At 45.7% G+C, this 22,749-nt stretch overlaps 1 protein-coding gene across 1 annotated transcript in view; it reads right to left on the minus strand.

Moving 5' to 3' along the window:
* Positions 1-22,593, minus strand: part of LOC311147878 (receptor tyrosine-protein kinase erbB-3-like) — a gene marked incomplete at its 5' end in the record, with an annotated part of 47,565 nt that extends 24,972 nt beyond the window's left edge. The window contains 11 exons of the mRNA XM_084184706.1: positions 2,688-2,778; positions 3,088-3,161; positions 3,261-3,378; positions 3,756-3,869; positions 4,130-4,271; positions 6,182-6,300; positions 7,250-7,312; positions 7,491-7,625; positions 11,066-11,252; positions 11,559-11,713; positions 22,515-22,593. Of these exons, the coding sequence (XP_084040832.1) occupies positions 2,688-2,778; positions 3,088-3,161; positions 3,261-3,378; positions 3,756-3,869; positions 4,130-4,271; positions 6,182-6,300; positions 7,250-7,312; positions 7,491-7,625; positions 11,066-11,252; positions 11,559-11,713; positions 22,515-22,593 (1,277 nt within the window). The remainder of the gene's footprint in view (positions 1-2,687; positions 2,779-3,087; positions 3,162-3,260; positions 3,379-3,755; positions 3,870-4,129; positions 4,272-6,181; positions 6,301-7,249; positions 7,313-7,490; positions 7,626-11,065; positions 11,253-11,558; positions 11,714-22,514) is intronic.
* Positions 22,594-22,749: the final 156 nt, after the last annotated feature.

The following is a 22,749-nucleotide window of genomic DNA, read 5'->3' on the forward strand; positions in this document are numbered from 1 at the left end:
ATTTTATTTATCCTTATTTTGACGTTTGCTATGCAGCAGTGCAGCAATGTATCAATTTATCCAATGTGATCACACCAGAGCTACACGTCACTCTCTCCATTCAAACTTCCCCTCCAGTTCATTGCCAACACTGTAGCCTATTTTATAGCCACTCAGCAAGCAAGAGAATCGATCGATACTTCTCTCCTTAAATAGACCTTAAAATACGTTTCTAACTACACTTAGTGGCCAGTTTATTAGGTTCACAACCCCGTTCACGAAAATGGTTCGCTCCTACAGACAGTCAGTCACGTGGCCATGGCTTGCTATATAACGCAGGCAGACAGGCATCGAGGCATTCAGTTACCATTCAATTGAACATTAGAATGGTCAAAAGCGACTTTGAGCGTGGTATGATCGTCGGTGCCAGGTGCGCTGGTTTCAGTTTTTCAGAAACGGCCGGCCTCCTGGCCTTTTCACACACGACAGTGTCTAGGGTTTACCGAGAATGGTGCGACAAACAAAAAACCTCCAGTCAGCGGCAGTCCTGTGGGCGAAAACAGCTCATTGATGAGAGAGGTCGAAGGAGAATGGCAAGAATTGTGCAAGCTATGAGGCAAATAACGGTGCAGTACAACAGTGGTGTGCAGAACGGCATCTTGGAACGCACAACTCGTTGGTCCTTGTCATGGATGGGCTATTACAGCAGATGACCACACTGGGTTCCACTCCTATCAGTTAAAAACAAGAAGAAGCAGCTCCAGTGGGTACGTGATCACCAACACTGGACAATTGAGGAGTGGAAAAACATTGCCTGGTGCGACGAATCCCGGTTCCTGTTGAGTCATGCTGATGGCAGAGTCAGGATTTGGCGTAAGCAGCATGAGTCCTTGGCCCCATCCTGCCTGGTGTCAACGGTACAGGCTGGTGGCGGTGGTGTAATGGTGTGGGGAATGTTTTTGAGCAACGTTTCCATGCCACAAAGAATTCAGGCTGTTCTGGAAGCAAAGGGGGTTCCGGCCCAGTACTAGATGGCCACTGAGTATATATTGCTGTTCATTGTCTATATATAGGCTACACGTTCAAGAGCTATAGAGAGGGGGAAGAGATAGGCCAGTGGAGATGCATGAATTGAGCAAGAAGGGAACAGGTTTCTATTTTCTAATGGTTGTCAATTTAATCTTCATATAGCCTATATCACAGCTGTCTCTCTAACCCCCTTAAAACTTTCCTCGTCAATTTATATGATCGGCTATATTGATTTAGCATTATTCTATAATGTAGACTCATTTTTGATATCCTACAGAAACGATTTGAGGCTAAGGCAAGGTTTTTAATACAGTTTTGGGAAATAATAAATGTGATTTGCTTATGTAAGATGCGCTGCAGACGGCTTTGATTGATGGGTCCTTTTAGGTAGGTGGGTGTGCGTGTATGAGCTAATTCTCTATGTCCATTCAGAAAGTTTCCAAAAATAAGCCTGTCTGGACTTCATCTCTTTAATCAGATAGAAATAAAACTGTAGGCAGCAAGTGTCATGCTGGTCAGCATATGTGCGAGGAATGACGACAGGTGCTATTTTTACGTTTCCTCTCTTATTAAATGGGCTACAACGGAATGAAGCCAAGTTCCTTTCATGATTCATCCTAATATTTTCAGTAGCATATTATTTTTCCAGTAGTATATGATTTTTCTCTCATTACTGCATCCTCTTTAGCCACTTTGATGAAATTGAACATATTGTCACTGAGAATGACCGCAGCAGTGTTGGTGACGTTCTGAAAAATTTAACCAAAAAGTGGAGGGAAAAACGCATCAGACTTCGTGTGAATTGTTTAGTGTGTCATAATTGGAATCTGTTTTTTTCGGAATTCGGACAAAAAGATTGCAACGCAGTTGGTGAGAAAAGACCTGGCTGCATTTAGACAGGTAGCCCAATTCTGATATTTTTTTAAACTAATTGGTCTCTTGACCAATCAGATCAGCTCTGAAAAAGAGCTGATGTGAAAAGATCTGATTTGATTGGTCAAAAGACCAATTAGTGGAAAAAAGATCAGAATTGGGCTGCCTGTGTAAACGCAGCCACATACTGCATCATCAATTTACCTCTTACAGAAAAAAAGCATCCTTAAACCTCAGAAGGAGACTAGAACAACAAATTAAATTAAATAAACATTTATTTGTGGTGGAAACTAAAACTGCAATAGGTAGTTTCATAAAGATATTGCAACATCACAGTAACAAACTATCTGTGTTAGTCAGCCTTAAGGCCATGCTTTGGTTTAGCAAAAAGTTCAGTCCATACCTCTTTGCGCTGGAGAGAGACATCAGGAGCAGAGGGGACAGGAGGGTGAGACACAAAAAGAGAGATAGAGAGATTACATGCTCTAGTGACATGCATGCCAGGGGGCTTGACATGAGCTGTTGACAGAAAAAGCAGCTTCTGGTATTATTAAAGCAAACAGACTGGGTGGATTAAATTACATGATCAAGTTATATAACAAAACAGAATGAGATTTGAGTTATATAGAAATATGGACTTTCTTTCACACACACATACACACACATGCAGTCACACGTGCATACGCACACAAACATGCACACACACACACACACACACACACACACACACACACACACACACACACACACACACACACACACACACACACACACACACACACACACACACACACACACTGCCTTACTTGTGAAGAGATCTTCCCTGTATGGTGGTGAGACTGGAGAAAACTGACAGATCCGACAGCTCTTTAGGCCACGACTGGATGGCTAGGATATCTGGACATTAGACAATGGGCAAGCAAACATAGTATACACGAGTGCAAATATACACACTCACATGGTGGACAGACTGTGGCTGTGAAAAGGTGGACAAACTGGGATTTCAATTTCTGGTTATACTGTATAACAACAAAGCAACATACTGTATGGGATTATAGTTATTCAGAAATATGGACTTTCTCACACACACAAATACGCACGCACGCACGCACACACACACACACACACACACACACACACACACACACACACACACACACACACACACACACACACACACACACACACACACACACACACACACACCTGTTATCTCCTGCACAGAGCGGAAGACCTCCAGCTTCTTAGGGTCCAGAGGTGGGATATTCTTATAGTCATCACTGAAAAATACACAGAGCACATCTACTGTACATGTACTGATAATGCTACATAATGCAGCAATCAAACTACAACACTTCCAGTGTGATGAACTCACTTACCCAAGGATCCCTGTGACCAGGAAGTGCAGACTGCCCTGTATCTTGGTGCAGTTGATGAAGCTGTCAATGTTACTGGAGTCCACAGTCTGTCTGTGCTCAGGACCTGTGCCCTCACAGGCTAATTTTGGGAATCAATCAATCAATCAATCAATGTGTCTGTCTGTGCTCAGGCTCTGTCCCTTGCAGGCTTGTGTATGAAGATGAACTCAACAGCTATGTCGAAACTACCAAAAATAACAGCATGAAATTCCTGCACAAACAACCTTAATCTAGCAGCTATTAGTCAACCATTGAAAGTGACTGTAGTCACTACAGGGACTATTTCTCAATATTCTTTCCTCATTTCCTCACATCCTTTCCTCCTCTCCTCCTTCTCAAAACTCAGAGGGACCTCAGACCTTCACCTCTAACGTGTTTTGACAAGTAGGCAGAATCGAGGACAGACTATCTGGGATTGGGCCAGGGTGTGTTAGTGTATTGACTGTGTTGGATTACCTTTAGGGCACAGTCCTCCACAGAGCTCACACTGCCTCTGACCACTCCTCTCCACCTCCTTCTTGTCTGGAGGACAGCCGCTCACACAGGAGCTGCCGTCCACCACGAAGTGTGCTGTATGGGGGACAGAGGGCAGAGGAGTGAAGAGACATAGGCATCTATTCAGATTCATTCAGAACCATGCAGTGGCTTGGATGTTCTTGTTGTCACTTGGCTGGTTCAGTGTTTAGAAAATACACAGATACCAGTTCAGTACGAGAACACAAGAGGAAGAATGTGAGAATATAGATAAAAACACAAACACACATGAACACACACACACACACACACACACACACACAAACACACACACACACACACACAAGGGTACTCACTGGGGCAGTGGGAGACACAGATGGATCCGTACTGATACTTGGCATTTGGGTTCGTCTCCATCTGAAACGTCTGCTTGTTGTAAATCAGAGTCTGGGGACACTGGGGCACACAGGAGCCTGAGTCGTTGAAGTGACTGCACGCCTGAGAGTAGGAAGGTAGACACACACGCACGCACAGGAATTTAGAATGAATCATGAACCTTCTCATGAAGTCCTCTATATTAGCTTTCTTACTGTAAATGAGCTACTTCATCAGCTGTTACAAAACTGCGCTACACAGTTCAAAGCCTCAAAGCTGCGTGTGACATACAGTTGGTGTTGTGACATATGTCCACGACTTGATAACTCAATAAGAAGCAAATTCAATGAGGGTCCTATATACACTACCAGTCAAAAGTTTGGACACACCTACTCATTCAAGGGTTTTTCTTTATTTTTACAATTTTTTACATTGTAGAATAATAGTGAAGATATCAAAACTATGAAATAACACATATGGAATCATGTAGTAAACAAAAAAAGTGTTAAACAAATCAAAATATATTTTATATTTGAGATTCTTCAAATAGCCACCCTTCGCCTTGATGACAGCTTTGCACACTCTTGGCATTCTCTCAACCAGCTTCACCTGGAATGCTTTTCCAACAGTCTTGAAGGAGTTCCCACATATGCTGAGCACTTGTTGGCTGCTTTTCCTTCACTCTGTGGTTTGACTCATCCCAAACCATCTCAATTGGGTTGAGGTCGGGGGATTGTGGAGGCCAGGTCATCTGATGCAGCTCTCCATTACTCTCCTTCTTGGTAAAATAGCCCTTACACAGCCTGGAGGTGTGTTGGGTCATTGTCCTGTTGAAAAACAAATGATAGTCCCACTAAGCCCAAACCAGATGGGATGGCATATCGTTGTAGAATGCTGTGGTAGCCATGCTGGTTAAATGTGCTTTGAATTCTAAATAAATCACAGACAGTGTCACCAGCAAAGCACCCCCACACCATAACATCTCCTCCTCCATGCTTTACGGTGGGAAATACACACGCGGAGATCATCCGTTCACCCACACCGCATCTCACAAAGACACAGCGGTTGGAACCAAAAATCTCCCATTTGGACTCCAGACCAAAGGACACATTTCCACCGGTCTAATGTCCATTGCTCGTGTTTCTTGGCCCAAGCAGGTCTCTTCTTAGTATTGGTGTCCTTTAGTAGTGGTTTCTTTGCAGCAATTCGACCATGAATGCCTGATTCACACAGTCCCCTTTGAACAGTTGATGTTGAGATGTGTCTGTTACTTGAACTCTGTGAAGCATTTATGTGGGCTGCAATTTCTGAGGCTGGTAACGCTAATGAACTTTTCCTCTGCAGCAGAGGTAACTCTGAGTCTTCTATTCCTGTGGCGGTCCTCATGAGAGCCAGTTTCATCATAGCGCTTGATGGTTTTTGCGACTGCACTTGAAGAAACATTCAAAGTTCTTGAAACTTTCCAGATTGACTGACCTTCATGTCTTAAAGTAATGATGGACTTTCGTTTCTCTTTGCTTATTTGAGCTGTTCTTGCCATAATATGGACTTGGCCTTTTTCCAAATAGGGCTATCTTCTGTATACCCCCCCTACCTTGTCACAACACAACTGATTGGCTCAAACGCGTTAAGAAGGAAAGAAATTCCACAAATTAACTTTTAAGAAGGCACACCTGTTAATTGAAATGCATTCCAGGTGACTACCTGATGAAGCTGGTTGAGAGAATGCCAAGAGTGTGCAAAGCTGTCATCAAGGCAAAGGGTGGCTATTTGAAGAATCTCAAATATAACATATATTTTGATTAGTTTTTGGTTACTACATGATTCCATATGTGTTATTTCATAGTTTTGATGTCTTCACTATTATTCTACAATGTAGAAAATAGTAAAAAATAACTATTTTTGACTGGTACTGTATGTAATTATGGTGGCGACGCGCCTGTGGACTCTATTGAGCTATTAAGGTTCAATTAAATCACTAAATCACTACTGTTAAATCCCTACTCCTTTGAGAATGAGAGAAAAGCACTCACAAAGCAGTCCGTGTCCTGAGGCCCAGTGCAGCCCCCTGCACACTCTATGTGACAGCAGTCCCTGGGGCTTGTCCCAAAACAGCGGCCGTTACACTGAGGGGCGCACACCGTCTTAGTCACTGAGGGGGACAGAGAGGGGGGTCAGTGACAGGATAGTGTATGATAGCATGTGACAATATATGACAAGTGGTGAAAAAGAGGGGGGGAGAGAGAGTATGTGAGTTGGAGATAGAGTGATGAATAGAGATTGAAGAGAAGAGAGAGATTGAGAGAGTGAGCAAGAGGGTGAGAGATAGAGAGAGTGAGCAAGAGGGTGAGGGATAGAGAGAGTGAGAAAGAGGGTGAGAGATAGAGAGTGAGCAAGAGGGTGAGAGATAGAGAGAGTGAGCAAGAGGGTGAGGGATAGAGAGAGTGAGAAAGAGGGTGAGGGATATAGAGAGTGTGCAAGAGGGTGAGAGATAGAGAGAGTGAGAAAGAGGGTGAGAGAGAGAGTGAGCAAGAGGGTGAGAGATAGAGAGAGTGAGCAAGAGGGTGTGAGATAGAGAGAGTGAGCAACAGGGTGAGGGATAGAGAGAGTGAGAAAGAGCATGAGACATAGAGTGAGCAAGAGGGTGAGAGATAGAGAGAGTGAGAAAGAGGGTGAGATAGAGAGTGAGCAATAGGGTGAGGGAGAGAGAGAGTGAGAAAGAGGGTGAGAGATAGAGAGAGTGAGAAAGAGAGTGAGAGATAGAGAGAGTGACAACAGGGTGAGGGATAGAGAGAGTGAGCAAGAGGGCGAGGGATAGAGAGAGTGAGCAAGAGGGTGAGGGATAGAGAGAGTGAGCAAGAGGGTGAGAGATAGAGAGAGTGAGAAAGAGGGTGAGAGATAGAGAGAGTGAGCAAGGGGGTGAGAGATAGAGTGAGAAAGAGGGTGATAGATAGAGAGAGTGAGCAAGAGGGTGAGGGATACAGAGAGTGAGAAAGAGGGTGAGAGATAGAGAGAGTGAGCAAGAGGGTGAGAGATAGAGAAAAATAAAGAGATAGAATGAGAGGTGGCACACCCAGATGAAGAGCAAGCAGAGAACTCACAGATCTGGCAGTGTTCTTCACCAGACCCCCAGCAGTTCTCCCCACAGGAGGGGTGACAAGGCCCTACAGACATGGAACATTATTATCAGTCAGACATAGCAGCCAAAGGCTGACCCAGGAACAGAGGTCAAAGTTCATGGTCTAGCCAGAGTTCGGAATCTCAACCGGAATCCTGATCTCTTTTTGTATTTTTCAGATCAGACTCTAACCACTTATCCTATTCTAGTGGACAGACACTGACCTCTCTGGCCATTGTACTGGATGTCAATGGGAGCCTTGGCCCTATCCCTGTCCCTCACAATGTCATCCCAGTTCACCCAGGGACCATAGCTCAGGAACCTGTTGTTGACGATCTGGACCCCCCCCTCCAGAATCTCTGTAGACGAGAGAAAGAGAGAGCGAGAGAGAGAGAGAGAGAGAGAGAGAGAGAGAGAGAGAGAGAGAGAGAGAGAGAGAGAGAGAGAGAGAGAGAGAGAGAGAGAGAGAGAGAGAGAGAGAGAGAGAGAGAGAGAGAGAGAGCGAGAGAGAGAGAGAGAGCGAGAGAGAGAGAGAGAGAGAGAGAGAGAGAGGGGAGGAAGGAAGGGAAAGAGAGACAGAGCGACTGTGAGAGAGGAAGATAAATCCGTGTTACACTAAGACAGTTCCAGTTTGACTCAACCTTTCATTAAACATTAACCAAGACATGCTGGAGCATGTAGGGAGAAGCTGCTCCCAGAACCTCTCCTTGGAGGTTGGAGGGGTTGTGAGATATAAGACACATACACAAACACACGGAAACCGCGAACTACAGGTGAAACCCAGTGTTGTTGGGAATAACTGGAAGCTCTGCTTTCACAGTAAAGTCATTAGTCAGGTCTTTACCATCAATCCCCCTTCACACCCCCTCTTCACCCCTAATCCCCCTCCCCTGCCATGCTACATTACACACCTGTCTGCACACTGAGGGTGTGGTGTGTTTTACAGTAACCACAAGAGATTCCTGGCTCCTGCCGCCCACACAATTTGTCCTCCCTGTCTGGCATCTATCCTCTTCACCTCTGTTCCCTCTCTAATTTCTCCTACGTCTCTTTAGCTTTGTCCTCTTTCAGTTCTCTCTCTAAAATTAGGGTTATGGCAAGGATTAGGGTTAGGGTTATGGCTAGGATTAGGGTTAGGGTTATGGCAAGGATTAGGGTTAGGGTTATGGCAAGGATTAGGGTTAGAGTTATGGCAATGATTAGGGTTAGGGTTATGGCTAGGATTAGGGTTATGGTTAAAATTAGGGTTATGGCTAGGATTAGGGTTAGGGTTATGGCTAGGATTAGGGTTATGGTTAAAATTAGGGTTATGGCTAGGATTAGGGTTAGGGTTATGGCAAGGATTAGGGTTATGGCTAAAATTAGGGTTATGGTTAGGATTAGGGTTAGGGTTATGGCTAGGATTAGGGTTATGGCTAAAATTAGGGTTATGGCTAGGATTAGGGTTAGGGTTATGGCTAGAGTTAGGGTTGAAGCTGACATATGGAATTGTTTTAAGATGGTCATACTACGGATCATTTAGCTATTTGATTTTGAATTGTAGGACGCCTTTAGTTATCATAAATATACACTACCAGTCAAAAGTTTGGACACACCTACTCATTCAAGGGTTTTTCTTTATTTTTACAATTTTTTACATTGTAGAATAATAGTGAAAACATCAAAACTATGAAATAACACATATGGAATCATGTAGTAAACAAAGAAGTGTTTTATATTTGAGATTATTCAAATAGCCATCCTTTTCCTTGATGACAGCTTTGCGCACGCTTGGCATTCTCTCAACCAGCTTCATGAGGTAGTCACCTGTAATGCATTTCAATTAACAGGTGTGCCTTGTTAAAAGTTAATTTGTGGAATTTCTTTTTTTCTTAATGCGTTTGAGCCAATCAGTTGTGTTGTGACAAGGTAGGGGGGGGCATACAGAAGATAGCCCTATTTAGTAAAAGATCAAGTCCATATTATGGCAAGAACAGCTCAAATAAGCAAAGAGAAACAACAGTCCATCATTACTTAAAGACATGAAGGTCAGTCAATCCGGAAAATTTCAAGAACTTTGAAAGTTTCTTCAAGTGCAGTCGCAAAAACCATCAAGCGCTATGATGAAACTGGCTCTCATGAGGACCACCACAGGAATGGAAGACCCAGAGTTACCCCTGCTGCAGAGGATAAGTTCATTAGAGTTACCAGCCTCAGAAATTGCAGCCCAAATAAATGCTTCACAGAGTTCAAGTCACAGACACATCTCAACATCAACTGTTCAGAGGGGACTGTGTGAATCAGGCCTTCATGGTCGAATTGCTGCAAAGAAAACACTACTAAAGGACACCAATAAAAAGAAGATACCTGCTTGGGCCAAGAAACACAAGCAATGGACATTAGACAGGTGGAAATTTGTCCTTTGGTCTGGAATCCAAATTGGCAATTTTTGGTTCCAACCACTGTGTCTTTGTGAGACGCGATGTGGGTGAACGGATGATCTCCGCATGTGTAGTTCCCACCGTAAATCATGGAGGAGGAGATGTTATGGTGTGGGGGTGCTTTGCTGGTGACACTGTCTGTGATTTATTAGAATTCAAGGCACACTTAACCAGCATGGCTACCACAGCATTCTGCAGCAATACGCCATCCCATCTGGTTTGGGCTTAGTGGGACTATCATTTGTTTTTCAATAGGACAATGACCCAACACACCTCCAGGCTGTGTAAGGGATATTTTACCAAGAAGGAGAGTGATGGAGTGCTGCATCAGATGACCTGGCCTCCACAATCCCCCGACCTCAACCCAATTGACATGGTTTGGGATGAGTCGAACGGCAGAGTGAAGGAAAAGCAGACAATAAGTGCTCAGCATATGTGGGAACTCCTTCAAGACTGTTGGAAAAGCATTCCAGGTGAAGCTGGTTGAGAGAATGCCAAGAGTGTGCAAAGCTGTCATCAAGGCGAAGGGTGGCTATTTGAAGAATCTCAAATATAAAATATATTTAGATTTGCTTAACACCTTTTTGGTTACTCAAGATTCCATATGTGTTATTTCAAGGTTTTGATGTCTTCACTATTATTCTACAATGTAGAAACTAGTAAAAATCAAAACAAAAACCCATTTTTGTGTGGCACAAACCTACCTACTTCCATTCAAACCGTCAAACCGTTCGGACACTACAGAAGTTTACGTGAGAAGACAGATTTTCAGGATGTCTCATGGTTTCACAAACACCGCTTTAGCTCTGCCACCTTTCACCGCAGATGCGGAAGCTCTACTCTGGTGGATGTGGTGGATTGAGACGCATCCAATGCAAAAAAAAAACAGATATCTCTAGTTTAAACTGATGGATTTTGATGGGGAATTTCTTTGTTATGTAACTTAGCGTGTCAATCATCTCAAGGAGGTTAACCACTGCTGACTACCACTATCCCTCCTTCTCACCTCTTTCCTTCACCCTTTCTACTCTTCACCCTCCCTCCCACCTCTCCATATCCCCCACTCCTTCACCCCTCTCCTCTCCTCTTTCCTTCACCCTTTCTACTCTTCACCCTCCCTCCCACCTCTCCATATCCCCCACTCCTTCACCCCTCTCCTCTCCTCTTTCCTTCACCCTTTCTACTCTTCACCCTCCCTCCCACCTCTCCATATCCCCCACTCCTTCACCCCTCTCCTCTCCTCTTTCCTTCACCCTTTCTACTCTTCACCCTCCCTCCCACCTCTCCATATCCCCCACTCCTTCACCCCTCTCCTCTCCTCTTTCCTTCTCTCCTTTCCTCTCCTCTCCCCCTCCCTCCTCCCCCTTTCCTCCTCTCACCAGTGAGGTGTGTGAGTCCCAGGTGCTGCAGGCCATTTGAGCCCTCCTTGGGGTAGTTGAGGAAAACAGAGAGGGCGAACCCTCGGTCGTACAGGGTGTTGCCCCTGATCACGCGCAGCTGTTCCAGAGGCAGACGTCTGAAGTGGTTCATGGCGATTAGGATGTAGCCCGTTACCTCTCTGATGGTCTGGAGTGACAGAGACAGAGTTACAGAGTTAATCAGATTACAGATTACGTACTAATGTTACTGTAACAGTACAGGTTAGAGACAGGATGTAGCCTGTCACCTCTCTGATCGTATTGAAGCACAGGAGTTAGAATGAGGTTAGAGACAGTCACATTACCAGATTACCTCGATTACCAGTGGAGGCCTCATGGACATGTCTCATGGACAAGAAAAATTAGAAGAAGAAAATAACAACAACAACAACAACAACTATAACAACAACAACAACAAGAGATCTTATAATAAAAAATGCTGTCTCTGTCTCACCCCTAGGAAGCTGAAGTCCCAGTCAGTCTCTATCTGGGTGATCTCCAGGTTACCCATGATGATCTCACAGCCTGTGTAGCGGTCCTTGATCAGGTTGTACTGGTTCTCCTGGGATCCTGTGGAGCTCAGGCCATTCTGGGTACCAGGACACACCACTGACACACACACAGGAAGGAGGGGAGATCAAAGAAGGTTTGTTGTCAGTGTTGTTCAATCAATCAACCAACCAACCAACTAATCAGAGAGACCAGTGTACCTCAGGCAAGGAGTGCACTGGTATGGAATAAGAGCTTAAACAAAATAACCTAGATAGTTGGACTCATTATAGTGGTGTGATGGTACATGTGACTGCAGTGATGAGTCTATTGACATGCAATGCTACAGTATGTCTGTTAATATGTCTGTTTATATGTCTGTTGATATCTGTTGTTATATCTGTTGTTATATCTGTTGTTATATCTGTTGATATGTCTGTTAATATGTCTGTTGATATTTCTGTTGATATTTCTGTTGATATGTCTGTTGATATGTCTGTTGTTATGTCTGTTGACATGAATGTTGATATGTCTGATGCTGTGTTTGAAGCGGTGCAGGCCATAACCCCTCTGCATTTAGTGGACCAGGCCTGAGGCTGATAGAGGGGGGATGGGGGGAACAAGGTCTTACCAGACAAATAATAGGATTGTAATGGTCTGCGCTATAAATGTGGACAGTATGTCCTAGTGATGCAGTGACAGACAGTGCTTCTGTGTGTGTGTGTGTGTGTGTGTGTGTTATGTGTGTGTGTTATGTGTGTGTGTGTGTGTGTGTGTGTGTGTGTGTGTGTGTGTGTGTGTGTGTGTGTGTGTGTGTGTGTGTGTGTGTGTGTGTGTGCGTGCGTGCGTGCGTGCGCGGGTGTGTGTGATAGGGGGCCCACATTGCTGAGATCATGGCAGTGGGACAATAGGCCATGTGTGAGAAGAGAACTCCAGTCTGGTCAGAGGAGGAAGGGGAGCTAGAGGCAGGAAGGAGACATCCACACCATATCTTTCTGACCACATTTCAGTCTCTATATTGTACAGTCTCTACACATTCATTGTGCATCTGCAGCTACTGTATGAGTTAAGGGAGGCCCTTCCAATGCACACTGGATCAAAATGCACAGACAGCATTTACTCACCAATCCCCCAAGAAGACTAATACACCAATTCTATGAAATGTCCTATGTTAAGCATGCATACATCTGCAAAATACTGAAATCATTGAGAATGAGCTGCATTCACACTGCGCATTTGGTTGCTAACTACTCTAAAGTAAATCCCCATTCTATTCCATAGCTATTCAACTCGAGCAGTTGCATGCGTGATTGGACACAATTAAATAAAAACATTCTTCCTTATTAATACATTAGTCATTACATTCAACTGTCTCGATTTGTTTGAGTGACTCACAATTTAATGGGAACACCTCATCAGTTCATCCAAACTTCCGTTTTTTCATTTCTCTTCTTACCAGTAGCTTGTGAATGGCATCAGAGTTAACACTATTATATGGAGTGTTGCATGTTGACATGGATGGCTCTTTAGAAGTTGAGAGGTCTGAGTGGTGCGCATGCATACACACAGACAGACAGACAGACAGACCCTATGGGTAATCCATATCTTTGTAACACTCGTTCATTCATACATACTTCTGAGCAAATATTGGACCAGAAGAGGAGTGGAAGTTATAAAGATTCACACAAAGTACCTAATCCAGCCACTGCACACACTGATTCTGTCTCAAAGGGCAGGTTTAGTCCTCTGCAAACACATAGATGGGTGTGGACTGGACAGAAATGGGACAGATAGAAGGAAAATCCATCAGGAAGTAACATATAGCCACGCAGGATATGAACCCGGGTCTCCCACGGGAGCAAACAATGTTAAACCGTTAGACCAAGCCAATATTCCCTCTTGGGCTGAGGGCAGACAATGGTTTTGAAGTTCGCAGGCGGGGCTACCTCATCACGTGCCCATGACTCATGTCCGCTACACACACACAATTCTATTTTACTGAAAGCATCTAAGAAAGCTCCACGGAAACGATCGCTTATCTACCATCTAAGCATGCTCCACTGAAATGATCGCTTATCTACCATCTAAGCATGCTCCATTGAAATGATCGCTTATCTAACATCTAAGCATGCTCCATTGAAATGATCGCTTATCTAACATCTAAGCATGCTCCACTGAAATGATCGCTTATCTACCATCTAAGCATGCTCCACTGAAATGATCGCTTATCTACCATCTAAGCATGCTCCACTGAAATGATCGCTTATCTACCATCTAAGCATGCTCCACTGAAATGATCGCTTATCTACCATCTAAGCATGCTCCACTGAAATGATCGCTTATCTAACATCTAAGCATGCTCCACTGAAATGATCGCTTAGCTACCATCTAAGCATGCTCCACTGAAATGATCGCTTATCTACCATCTAAGCATGCTCCACTGAAATGATCGCTTATCTAACATCTAAGCATGCTCCATTGAAATGATCGCTTATCTACCATCTAAGCATGCTCCACTGAAATGATCGCTTATCTACCATCTAAGCATGCTCCACTGAAATGATCGCTTATCTACCATCTAAGCATGCTCCACTGAAATGATCGCTTATCTACCATCTAAGCATGCTCCACTGAAATGATCGCTTATCTACCATCTAAGCATGCTCCACTGAAATGATCGCTTATCTAACATCTAAGCATGCTCCACTGAAATGATCGCTTATCTACCATCTAAGCATGCTCCACTGAAATGATCGCTTATCTACCATCTAAGCATGCTCCACTGAAATGATCGCTTATCTATCATCTAAGCATGCGCCACTGAAATGATCGCTTATCTACCATCTAAGCATGCTCCACTGAAATGATCGCTTATCTACCATCTAAGCATGCTCCACTGAAATGATTGCTTATCTACCAGAGAATTGGGATGTCATGTTTATAACTATTCTATTCCAACATGCAAAATACAGAAACTACTCCCAACTATACACCCAACTCGGAGCTCCTTACTGGTAAACAACAGCCAACAGTCAATCAAAGCGACAGACAACACTAGAGCCATCCATTTGACCTCCAGTGTCATTTACAATAGGGGCCTCCCAGTCACGTATGTCTCCAGCACACAGGATATCAGCTCTGTGTAAATGACACATAGCCAGCGGCGGCTAAATGGCTGACATATTACTGCAATCAGAGAGGCTGATTACATCGTGGTAATGTGTATAGCAAAGTCCCCTCTTCTGAGAGAAGAACAGAGTAACTATTTTATCTCTGAGATAGAGGGAAGGGGGGGATGGAGAAAGAGAGAGAGACAGAGAGAGAGAGAGGGGAGAGACATAATAGAGATATAGGGGAGAGAGGATAGAGAGATTGAGAGAGAAATAGGGGAGAGAGCAGTGGCGACCCGTTATTCAGGGAAGGTAGAGCCCCGCCTGTTTTGAGTCCCACATTTTTCCATGTTATTTTGGCATTAATACGTGTCACATATCAGTTTGCAAACAATATAAAAAAATATTTATGTATCATTGAGTTAATAAAGCCTCCATACAACCATGGTCTCTTTTTTGCTTTCTTGAGTAAGGCAGCTCCAAAATGCAGGTGTTTCAGCCTAGCTTAGTGCTTTCTGTGGTGGTGAGGCAGCTAGCGGAAAATCCGGAGCGTAGGGGTTGATAATGTTTTCTAGTTGCGCCGTGATTGGCTCAGTGTTCTGTCACTCATGGGGACACTAGGTCACTACCAAATCTAAGGGTAGAGCTCGAAAATTCAAGCCCCTTGGGTGCTGCCATAGTTATATTAGAAGTGCCCATCCAAGAAGGCTGAAGGTCATTGGCCACAGATAACATGACGTCAAATCACGTTATATATACAGTAGCTTCGATTGCACTGATCATGTCAACATCATACTTTCTAAATCTTAGCTAGCAGTCATCATCATGAATCAAGTCGACAATCTACTGGCAAATCCTTTTTAATCCTTGTCATATGAAGAGAAATAATGAAGAGAAATTATAGATAAAACGTACCGGTGCTCATCGGCCATTGGACATAAACATTACACAACAAGTTGGAAATCGCAAATTCAACAATGAGTGGTTTGGAAGGAATCAGTGGCTAACTGCAAGCATTGCAAAGCAATCACTAGGCTGCTATTCAGTGGAGTGGGTGTGTGGTCCCAATTCTCGGTTTAAGGTTCTCTTTTCCAACTTTAAAATGATAAACATTCAACATTGGCCATTCTGTCAATCAGCATGATTTCTGCCACGCTCAAAACAACTGTTAACTCAGAACTGGGAAATCTGACTTCAATGAGTTCAAGACAACTGGGAACAGGAAAAAATAAGATTTGAATGGCTATGGTCATCCAACTCGGAATTGTAAATCAGGAACTCGGGCCTCTTTCTAGAGCTACGACGTGAAGATCACTGACATCATCATGATTCAACCTTGTTTTTTCCGAGTTCCCAGTTGTCTTGAAAGCACCATAAATCCAGAGAATGCCAGACTTTGATGACAACATTTGCCCACTGTCACGGCCGTCTACGGAAGGAGTGGACCAAAGCGCAGCGTTTGTAGCGAACATGACTTTATTAACGTTCAAGTGCACGAACGAGAAAACAATAAACAATGACGGATAGTGAAGTCCTCAGTACACAGACTGAAACATGGAACAAAAACCCACAACCCTAAGGTGAACACTGACAGTTTAAATATGGCTCCCAATCAGAGATAACGAGCCGACAGCTGACACTCGTTACCTCCGATTGGGAGTCACATGACGAGACAAGACACTACAACCAAAACCAAACACAACCAAATGAACACACCCTATACCCAACACAACCAAATGAATACACCCTGGCTCAAACTACACAGTCCCGGAGCCAGAGCGTGACAGTACCCCCCCCTAAAGGCGCGGACTGCGACCGCGCCTCAATACGGGCTAAACAAGGGAGGGCTGGGCGGGCATACCTCCTCGGCGGTGGCTCTGGCTCCGGCCTTGATCCCCACCTCCTCTCCAACCCCCCAAAGTACCCCTGGTCCTGTCTAGCCCCGCTGGCCGGAGCCGGACTGACGACACGCGCCCCTGGCTTGGTGCGTGGAGGACGAACGGGCCTTACCAGGCTGACGACGCGCACCACTGCCTTGGCGCGGGGAGCAGGAATGGGCCGGACCGGGCTGACGAAGCGCACCCTTGACTTGGTGCGGAGAGCGGGACCGGGCCGGACAGGGCTGACGAAACGCACCACAGACTTGGTGCGGGGAGCAGGAACGGGCCGGACAGGGCTGACGACACGCACCACAGACCTGGTGCGGGGAGCAGGAACGGGCCGGACAGGGCCGACGAAACGCACCCTAGGCTTGATGCGTGGAGCCGGAACGGGCCTCCCCAGGCTGACGACTCGCACCCTTGGCTTGGTGCGAGTGGCAGGAACAGGCCGGACCGGGCTGGCGACGCGCACCGTAGGTTTGGTGCGAGTGGCAGGAACAGGCCGGGTCGGGCTGGCGACGCGCACCGTAGACTTGGTGCGGGTGGCAGGAACAGGCCGGACCGGGCTGGCGACGCGCACCGTAGGTTTGGTGCGAGTGGCAGGAACAGGCCGGGTCGGGCTGGCGACGCGCACCATAGACTTGGTGCGGGTGGCAGGAACAGGCCGGGTCGGGCTGGCGACGCACACCGTACACTTGGTGCGGGTGGCAGGAACAGGCCGGACCGGGCTGGCGACGCGCACCGTAGGTTTGGTGCGAGTGGCAGGAACAGGCCGGGTCGGGCTGGCGACGCGCACCGTAGACTTGGTGCGGGTGGCAGGAACAGGCCGGGCTGGGCTGGCGACGCACACCGTTGGTTTAGTGCGTGGAGCAGGAACAGGCCGGGCTGGGCTGGCGACGCACACCGTTGGTTTAGTGCGTGGAGCAGGAACAGGCCGGGCTGGGCTGGCGACGCACACCGTTGGTTTAGTGCGTGGAGCAGGAACAGGCCGGGCTGGGCTGGCGACGCACACCGTTGGTTTAGTGCGTGGAGCAGGAACAGGCCGGGCTGGGCTGGCGACGCACACCGTTGGTTTAGTGCGTGGAGCAGGAACAGGCCGGGCTGGGCTGGCGACGCACACCGTTGGTTTAGTGCGTGGAGCAGGAACAGGCCGGGCTGGGCTGGCGACGCACACCGTAGGCTTTGTGCGTAGAGCAGGAACAGGCCGGGCTGGGCTGACGACGCACCCCGTGGGCTTGGTGCGTGGAGTAGGAACAGGCCGGGCTGGGCTGGCGACGCACACCGTTGGTTTAGTGCGTGGAGCAGGAACAGGCCGGGCTGGGCTGGCGACGCACACCGTAGGCTTTGTGCGTAGAGCAGGAACAGGCCGGGCTGGGCTGACGACGCACCCCGTGGGCTTGGTGCGTGGAGTAGGAACAGGCCGGTCCGTACTGGGAACACACACCACTGGCCTTAACCGAGGATCAGGAACGGGCCGGACCGGACTGGTAACACACCTCAGTCTCTCACGCCGTGCCTCCACTACTTCCCTCCCTCTACTCGCCAATGGCTCCCGTAATCCGGTAGCCTTCTCTCCACGTCTCCCTGTGGCAGCCTCCTGCTGCCCAGCCGCCCAAGCCATGTGCCCCCCCCCAAAAACTTTTTGGGGTTGCCTCTCGTCCCTCCGACGATGGCCCTGCTGACGCCGTTGCTCCTCTCTCGCCAGGGCCTTGATCCTCCCCCAAGGTCCCTTGCCCCCGAGCATGTCCTCCCAGGACCACGATTTGCCCACCTGGGCCATCGCCAGCCTCTCGATCTCCTTACCCGGCGCTTCCTCCCATGTCCAGTCTCCTTGCTCCTGGACACGCTGCTTGGTCCTTTTTTGGTGGGTTTTTCTGTCACGGCCGTCTACGGAAGGAGTGGACCAAAGCGCAGCGTTTGTAGCGAACATGACTTTATTAACGTTCAAGTGCACGAACGAGAAAACAATAAACAATGACGGATAGTGAAGTCCTCAGTACACAGACTGAAACATGGAACAAAAACCCACAACCCTAAGGTGAACACTGACAGTTTAAATATGGCTCCCAATCAGAGATAACGAGCCGACAGCTGACACTCGTTACCTCCGATTGGGAGTCACATGACGAGACAAGACACTACAACCAAAACCAAACACAACCAAATGAACACACCCTATACCCAACACAACCAAATGAATACACCCTGGCTCAAACTACACAGTCCCGGAGCCAGAGCGTGACACCCACGTAGGACCTCCGCGCCACCTTCCTGTTCAAGTGAGCACAGCACAACAAGGTGAGTCCAAAAATGTATTGTATGCTTCTGCATAAATGATGTAATATGCCAGGGAGATATATATACTGTAGCTAAGAATGTGATACTAAGTGTATGTTGTGTAGTAAACTGTTAGTAGCCCATGTGACTCACCCTAATAATTAGGTCTATTTTCCCCTTTTAATTTCGCCTACTGTTCAGACTTGGTGGTGCACATGTAGCCTATAACCTGTTTTAGAGAAATGTTATCATTGAATATTGTAAGAGCTTTCATTGTCTGCTTATATGCCCCCTTTATTTATCCTACGGTTCTGACTTGGTGTACAGGGAGAACACTGTAAGAACGGCCCATGTTCTGAATTCTGTCGCTGTACATTTCAAAAGTGCTGAACAAATAATTATGTTGACTACGTCCGTCCTAGCTCGCTCATTAATGTCTTAATCGAAATTACGGATTGCCTCTTATCCGCTTGTCGTCCCCTTATGCCATAATTTGTACATCTCAATTGTCAGTAGAAACCACATTTGTTTAAGCAAGTCAGCCATATCAGCTATGTTTTTTTTAAAGGCAGTAAATGAGGCTGAATGAACTATTTCGCTGCCAGACAAGGCTCTGCTGATAGCCAGGGGTAGCAGTGGTAAGGATTCACTCCATGGTGCTGAAAAGAAAGCTCTGCTGTCGGGACAGCTTTATGTAGGCGCTAACAGTTTGTGGGCACCGTTTGTCACTGTTATAGTGCAATTAATGTATTGTTTAGTGTGGTGTTGTGTAGTGGCATTGCTGGCATGCATCCCCAATTTTTTGTTTTTGTTTGCCCAACCAAGATTGACAGGCTAAAATCGCCACTGGGAGAGAGAGAGAGAGAGAGAGAGAGAGAGAGAGAGAGAGAATAGAGCGATAGGGGAGAGATAGAGAACAAGAACAGGAGAGAGAGAGAACAAAGAAAGAAATATAGAAAGAAAGAGCAAAGGATATAAAGGAGAAACATTCACAACCAAGACCAGTCAATAGGGCATATAGAGACCAGTCAATAGGGCATATAGAGACCAGTCAATAGGGCATATAGAGACCAGTCAATAGGGCATATAGAGACCAGTCAATAGGGCATATAGAGACCAGTCAATAGGGCATATAGAGACCAGTCAATAGGGCATATAGAGACCAGTCAATAGGGCATATAGAGACCAGTCAATATGGCATATAGAGACCAGTCAATAGGGCATATAGAGACCAGTCAATATGGTGTATAGAGACCAGTCAATAGGGCGTATAGAGACCAGTCAATAGGGCATATAGAGACCAGTCAATAGGGCATATAGAGACCAGTCAATAGGGCATATAGAGACCAGTCAATGGGACATATAGAGACCAGTCAATAGGGCATATAGAGACCAGTCAATAGGGCATATAGAGACCAGTCAATAGGGCATATAGAGACCAGTCAATATGGTGTATAGAGACCAGTCAATATGGCATATAGAGACCAGTCAATAGGGCATATAGAGACCAGTCAATAGGGCATATAGAGACCAGTCAATAGGGCATATAGAGACCAGTCAATAGGGCATATAGAGACCAGTCAATAGGGCATATAGAGACCAGTCAATAGGGCATATAGAGACCAGTCAATAGGGCATATAGAGACCAGTCAATAGGGCATATAGAGTGTACCTTTTTATAGCCTACACATGTGAGAGTCCAGTTTACACACAGTAGGACATTGTCTACCTTTATTGAGTCTACATGTTTTTGTCCCACAGTGAGTTCCATTCAACCAACCAGAGGTTTCACAGTATGCTGCATATAAACAGCACACAAAACACTTGTGTGCCATGTTGATATCAGTCCACAACAACATGCCAAAAGTCTTGGCTGGTTTTCTACCAGTAGTGTAGGAGCTGCTGTGTCATCAGGGCCACAGGTGGGTGTGGTCTACCTGCTCTCCTGCTCCCTGCTATATCCACTGAGACTCAGAGAGCAAACTGGCGATTCCTCTACAGTCACCCAGACCAGGACAGAGACAGACACACCCTCTCAGGTGAAACAGGAAAGGAGCAGTAAAACATTTTTTTTACTGTGAAATACAGGAACAGGAAAGCAACCTCTTGAGAAACAGACTTTTAGACTTTCTGTGTTCTGTGTGTCATCAGCAGTGATACATTCCCATGAAAATAATAAAAACAATGCATTTGATTATCAACACAAAATGTAAAGTGATGCTTGATTACAAAAATAATGGCTACATGCTACAGCCAATACACATGGAATTGATCTGCTGGTTTATAACTACAGTGCATTCAGAAAGTATTTAGACCCCTTGACTTTTTCCACATTTTGTTATGTTACAGCCTTATCGATCTAAAATGGATTAATCTACACACAATACCCCATAACAATAAAAACAGGTTTGTAATTTGTTTTGCTAATAAAAAATAAAAAATACGGAAATATCACAATTACATAAGTATTCAGACCCTTTACTCAGTACTTTGTTGAAGCACCTTTGGCAGCGATTACAGCCTCGAGTCTTCTTGAGTATGGCACTACAAGCTTGGCACACCTGTATTTGGGGAGTTTCTCCCATTCTTCTCTGCAGATCCTCTCAAGCTCTGTCAGGTTGGATGGGGAGCGTCGCTGCACAGCTATTTTCAGGTCTCTCCAGAGATGTTAGATCGGGTTCAAGTCTGGGCTCTGGCTGGGCCACTCAAGGACATTAAGATACTTGTATCAAAGCCACTCCTGCATTGTCTTGGCTGTGTGCTTAGGGTCGTTGTCCTGTTGTAAGGTGAACCTTTACTCCAGTCTGATTTCCTGAGCGCTCTGGAGCAGGTTTTTATCAAGGATCTCTCTGTACTTTGCTCTGTCAGAGTGACCATCGGGTTCTTGGTCCCTCCCTGACTAAGGCCCTTCTCCCCCGATTGCTCAGTTTGGCCGGGCAGCCAGCTCTAGGAAGAGTCTTGGCGGTTCCAAACTTCTTCCATTTAAGAATGATGGAGGCCACTGTGTTCTTGGGGACCTTCAATGATGCAGAAATGTTTTGGTACCCTTCCCCAGATCTGTGCCTCGACACCGGGGGCGGTGTGTTCAATAGGGCGATATGGGCGACGCACTGCCAAACGGGAAAAGGAAGGGATTTTTTTTCTAATCAATTATATCACGGGAGTCGACACAATCCTGTCTTGGAGCTCTACGGACAATTCCTTCGACCTCATGGCTTGGTTTTTGCTCTGACATGCACTGTCAACTGTGGGACCTTATATAGACAGGTGTGTGCCTTTCCAAATAATGTCCAATCAATTGAATTTACCACAGGTAAATCAAGTTGTAGAAACATCTCAAGGATGATCAATGGAAACAGGATGCACCTGAGCTCAATTTCGAGTCTCATAGCAAAGGGTCTGAATACTTATGTAAATAAGGTATTTCAGTTTTTTATTTTAATACATTTGCAAAAATGTCTAAAAGCCTGTTTTTGCTTTGTCATTATGGTGTATTGTGTGTAGATTGATGAGGGAAAATGTTTATTTAATCAATTTTAGAATAAGGCTGTAACGTAACAAAATGTGGAAAAGGTCAAAGGGTCCGAATACTTTCCGAATGCAAAGTTTGTAGTTGATTTAGTGACACATATCACCATTCATAAAATCACTTACCTTCCTGCGTTTGAGACGACGTGGACTGTAGACATGATATCATTATAATACACAGAACAGACACCTGCAAATGGTCCATGCCTAGGTCCAAACCAGCCGAATAATAATCATGACCAGGAATTACAGTAGAGCAGGTCGGTTTAATCCTCAAGAAGTCCTCAACTCGTTAGATACTTTTTTTTGGAAAGGCAAAACAATTTCAACAAATTATAACTTCGAGATTGATCTTCATAAG

Source organism: Coregonus lavaretus (genome assembly GCF_964263955.1).
Source record: "Coregonus lavaretus genome assembly, chromosome: 20".
In the NCBI taxonomy this organism is placed as follows: Eukaryota; Metazoa; Chordata; class Actinopteri; order Salmoniformes; family Salmonidae; genus Coregonus; species Coregonus lavaretus.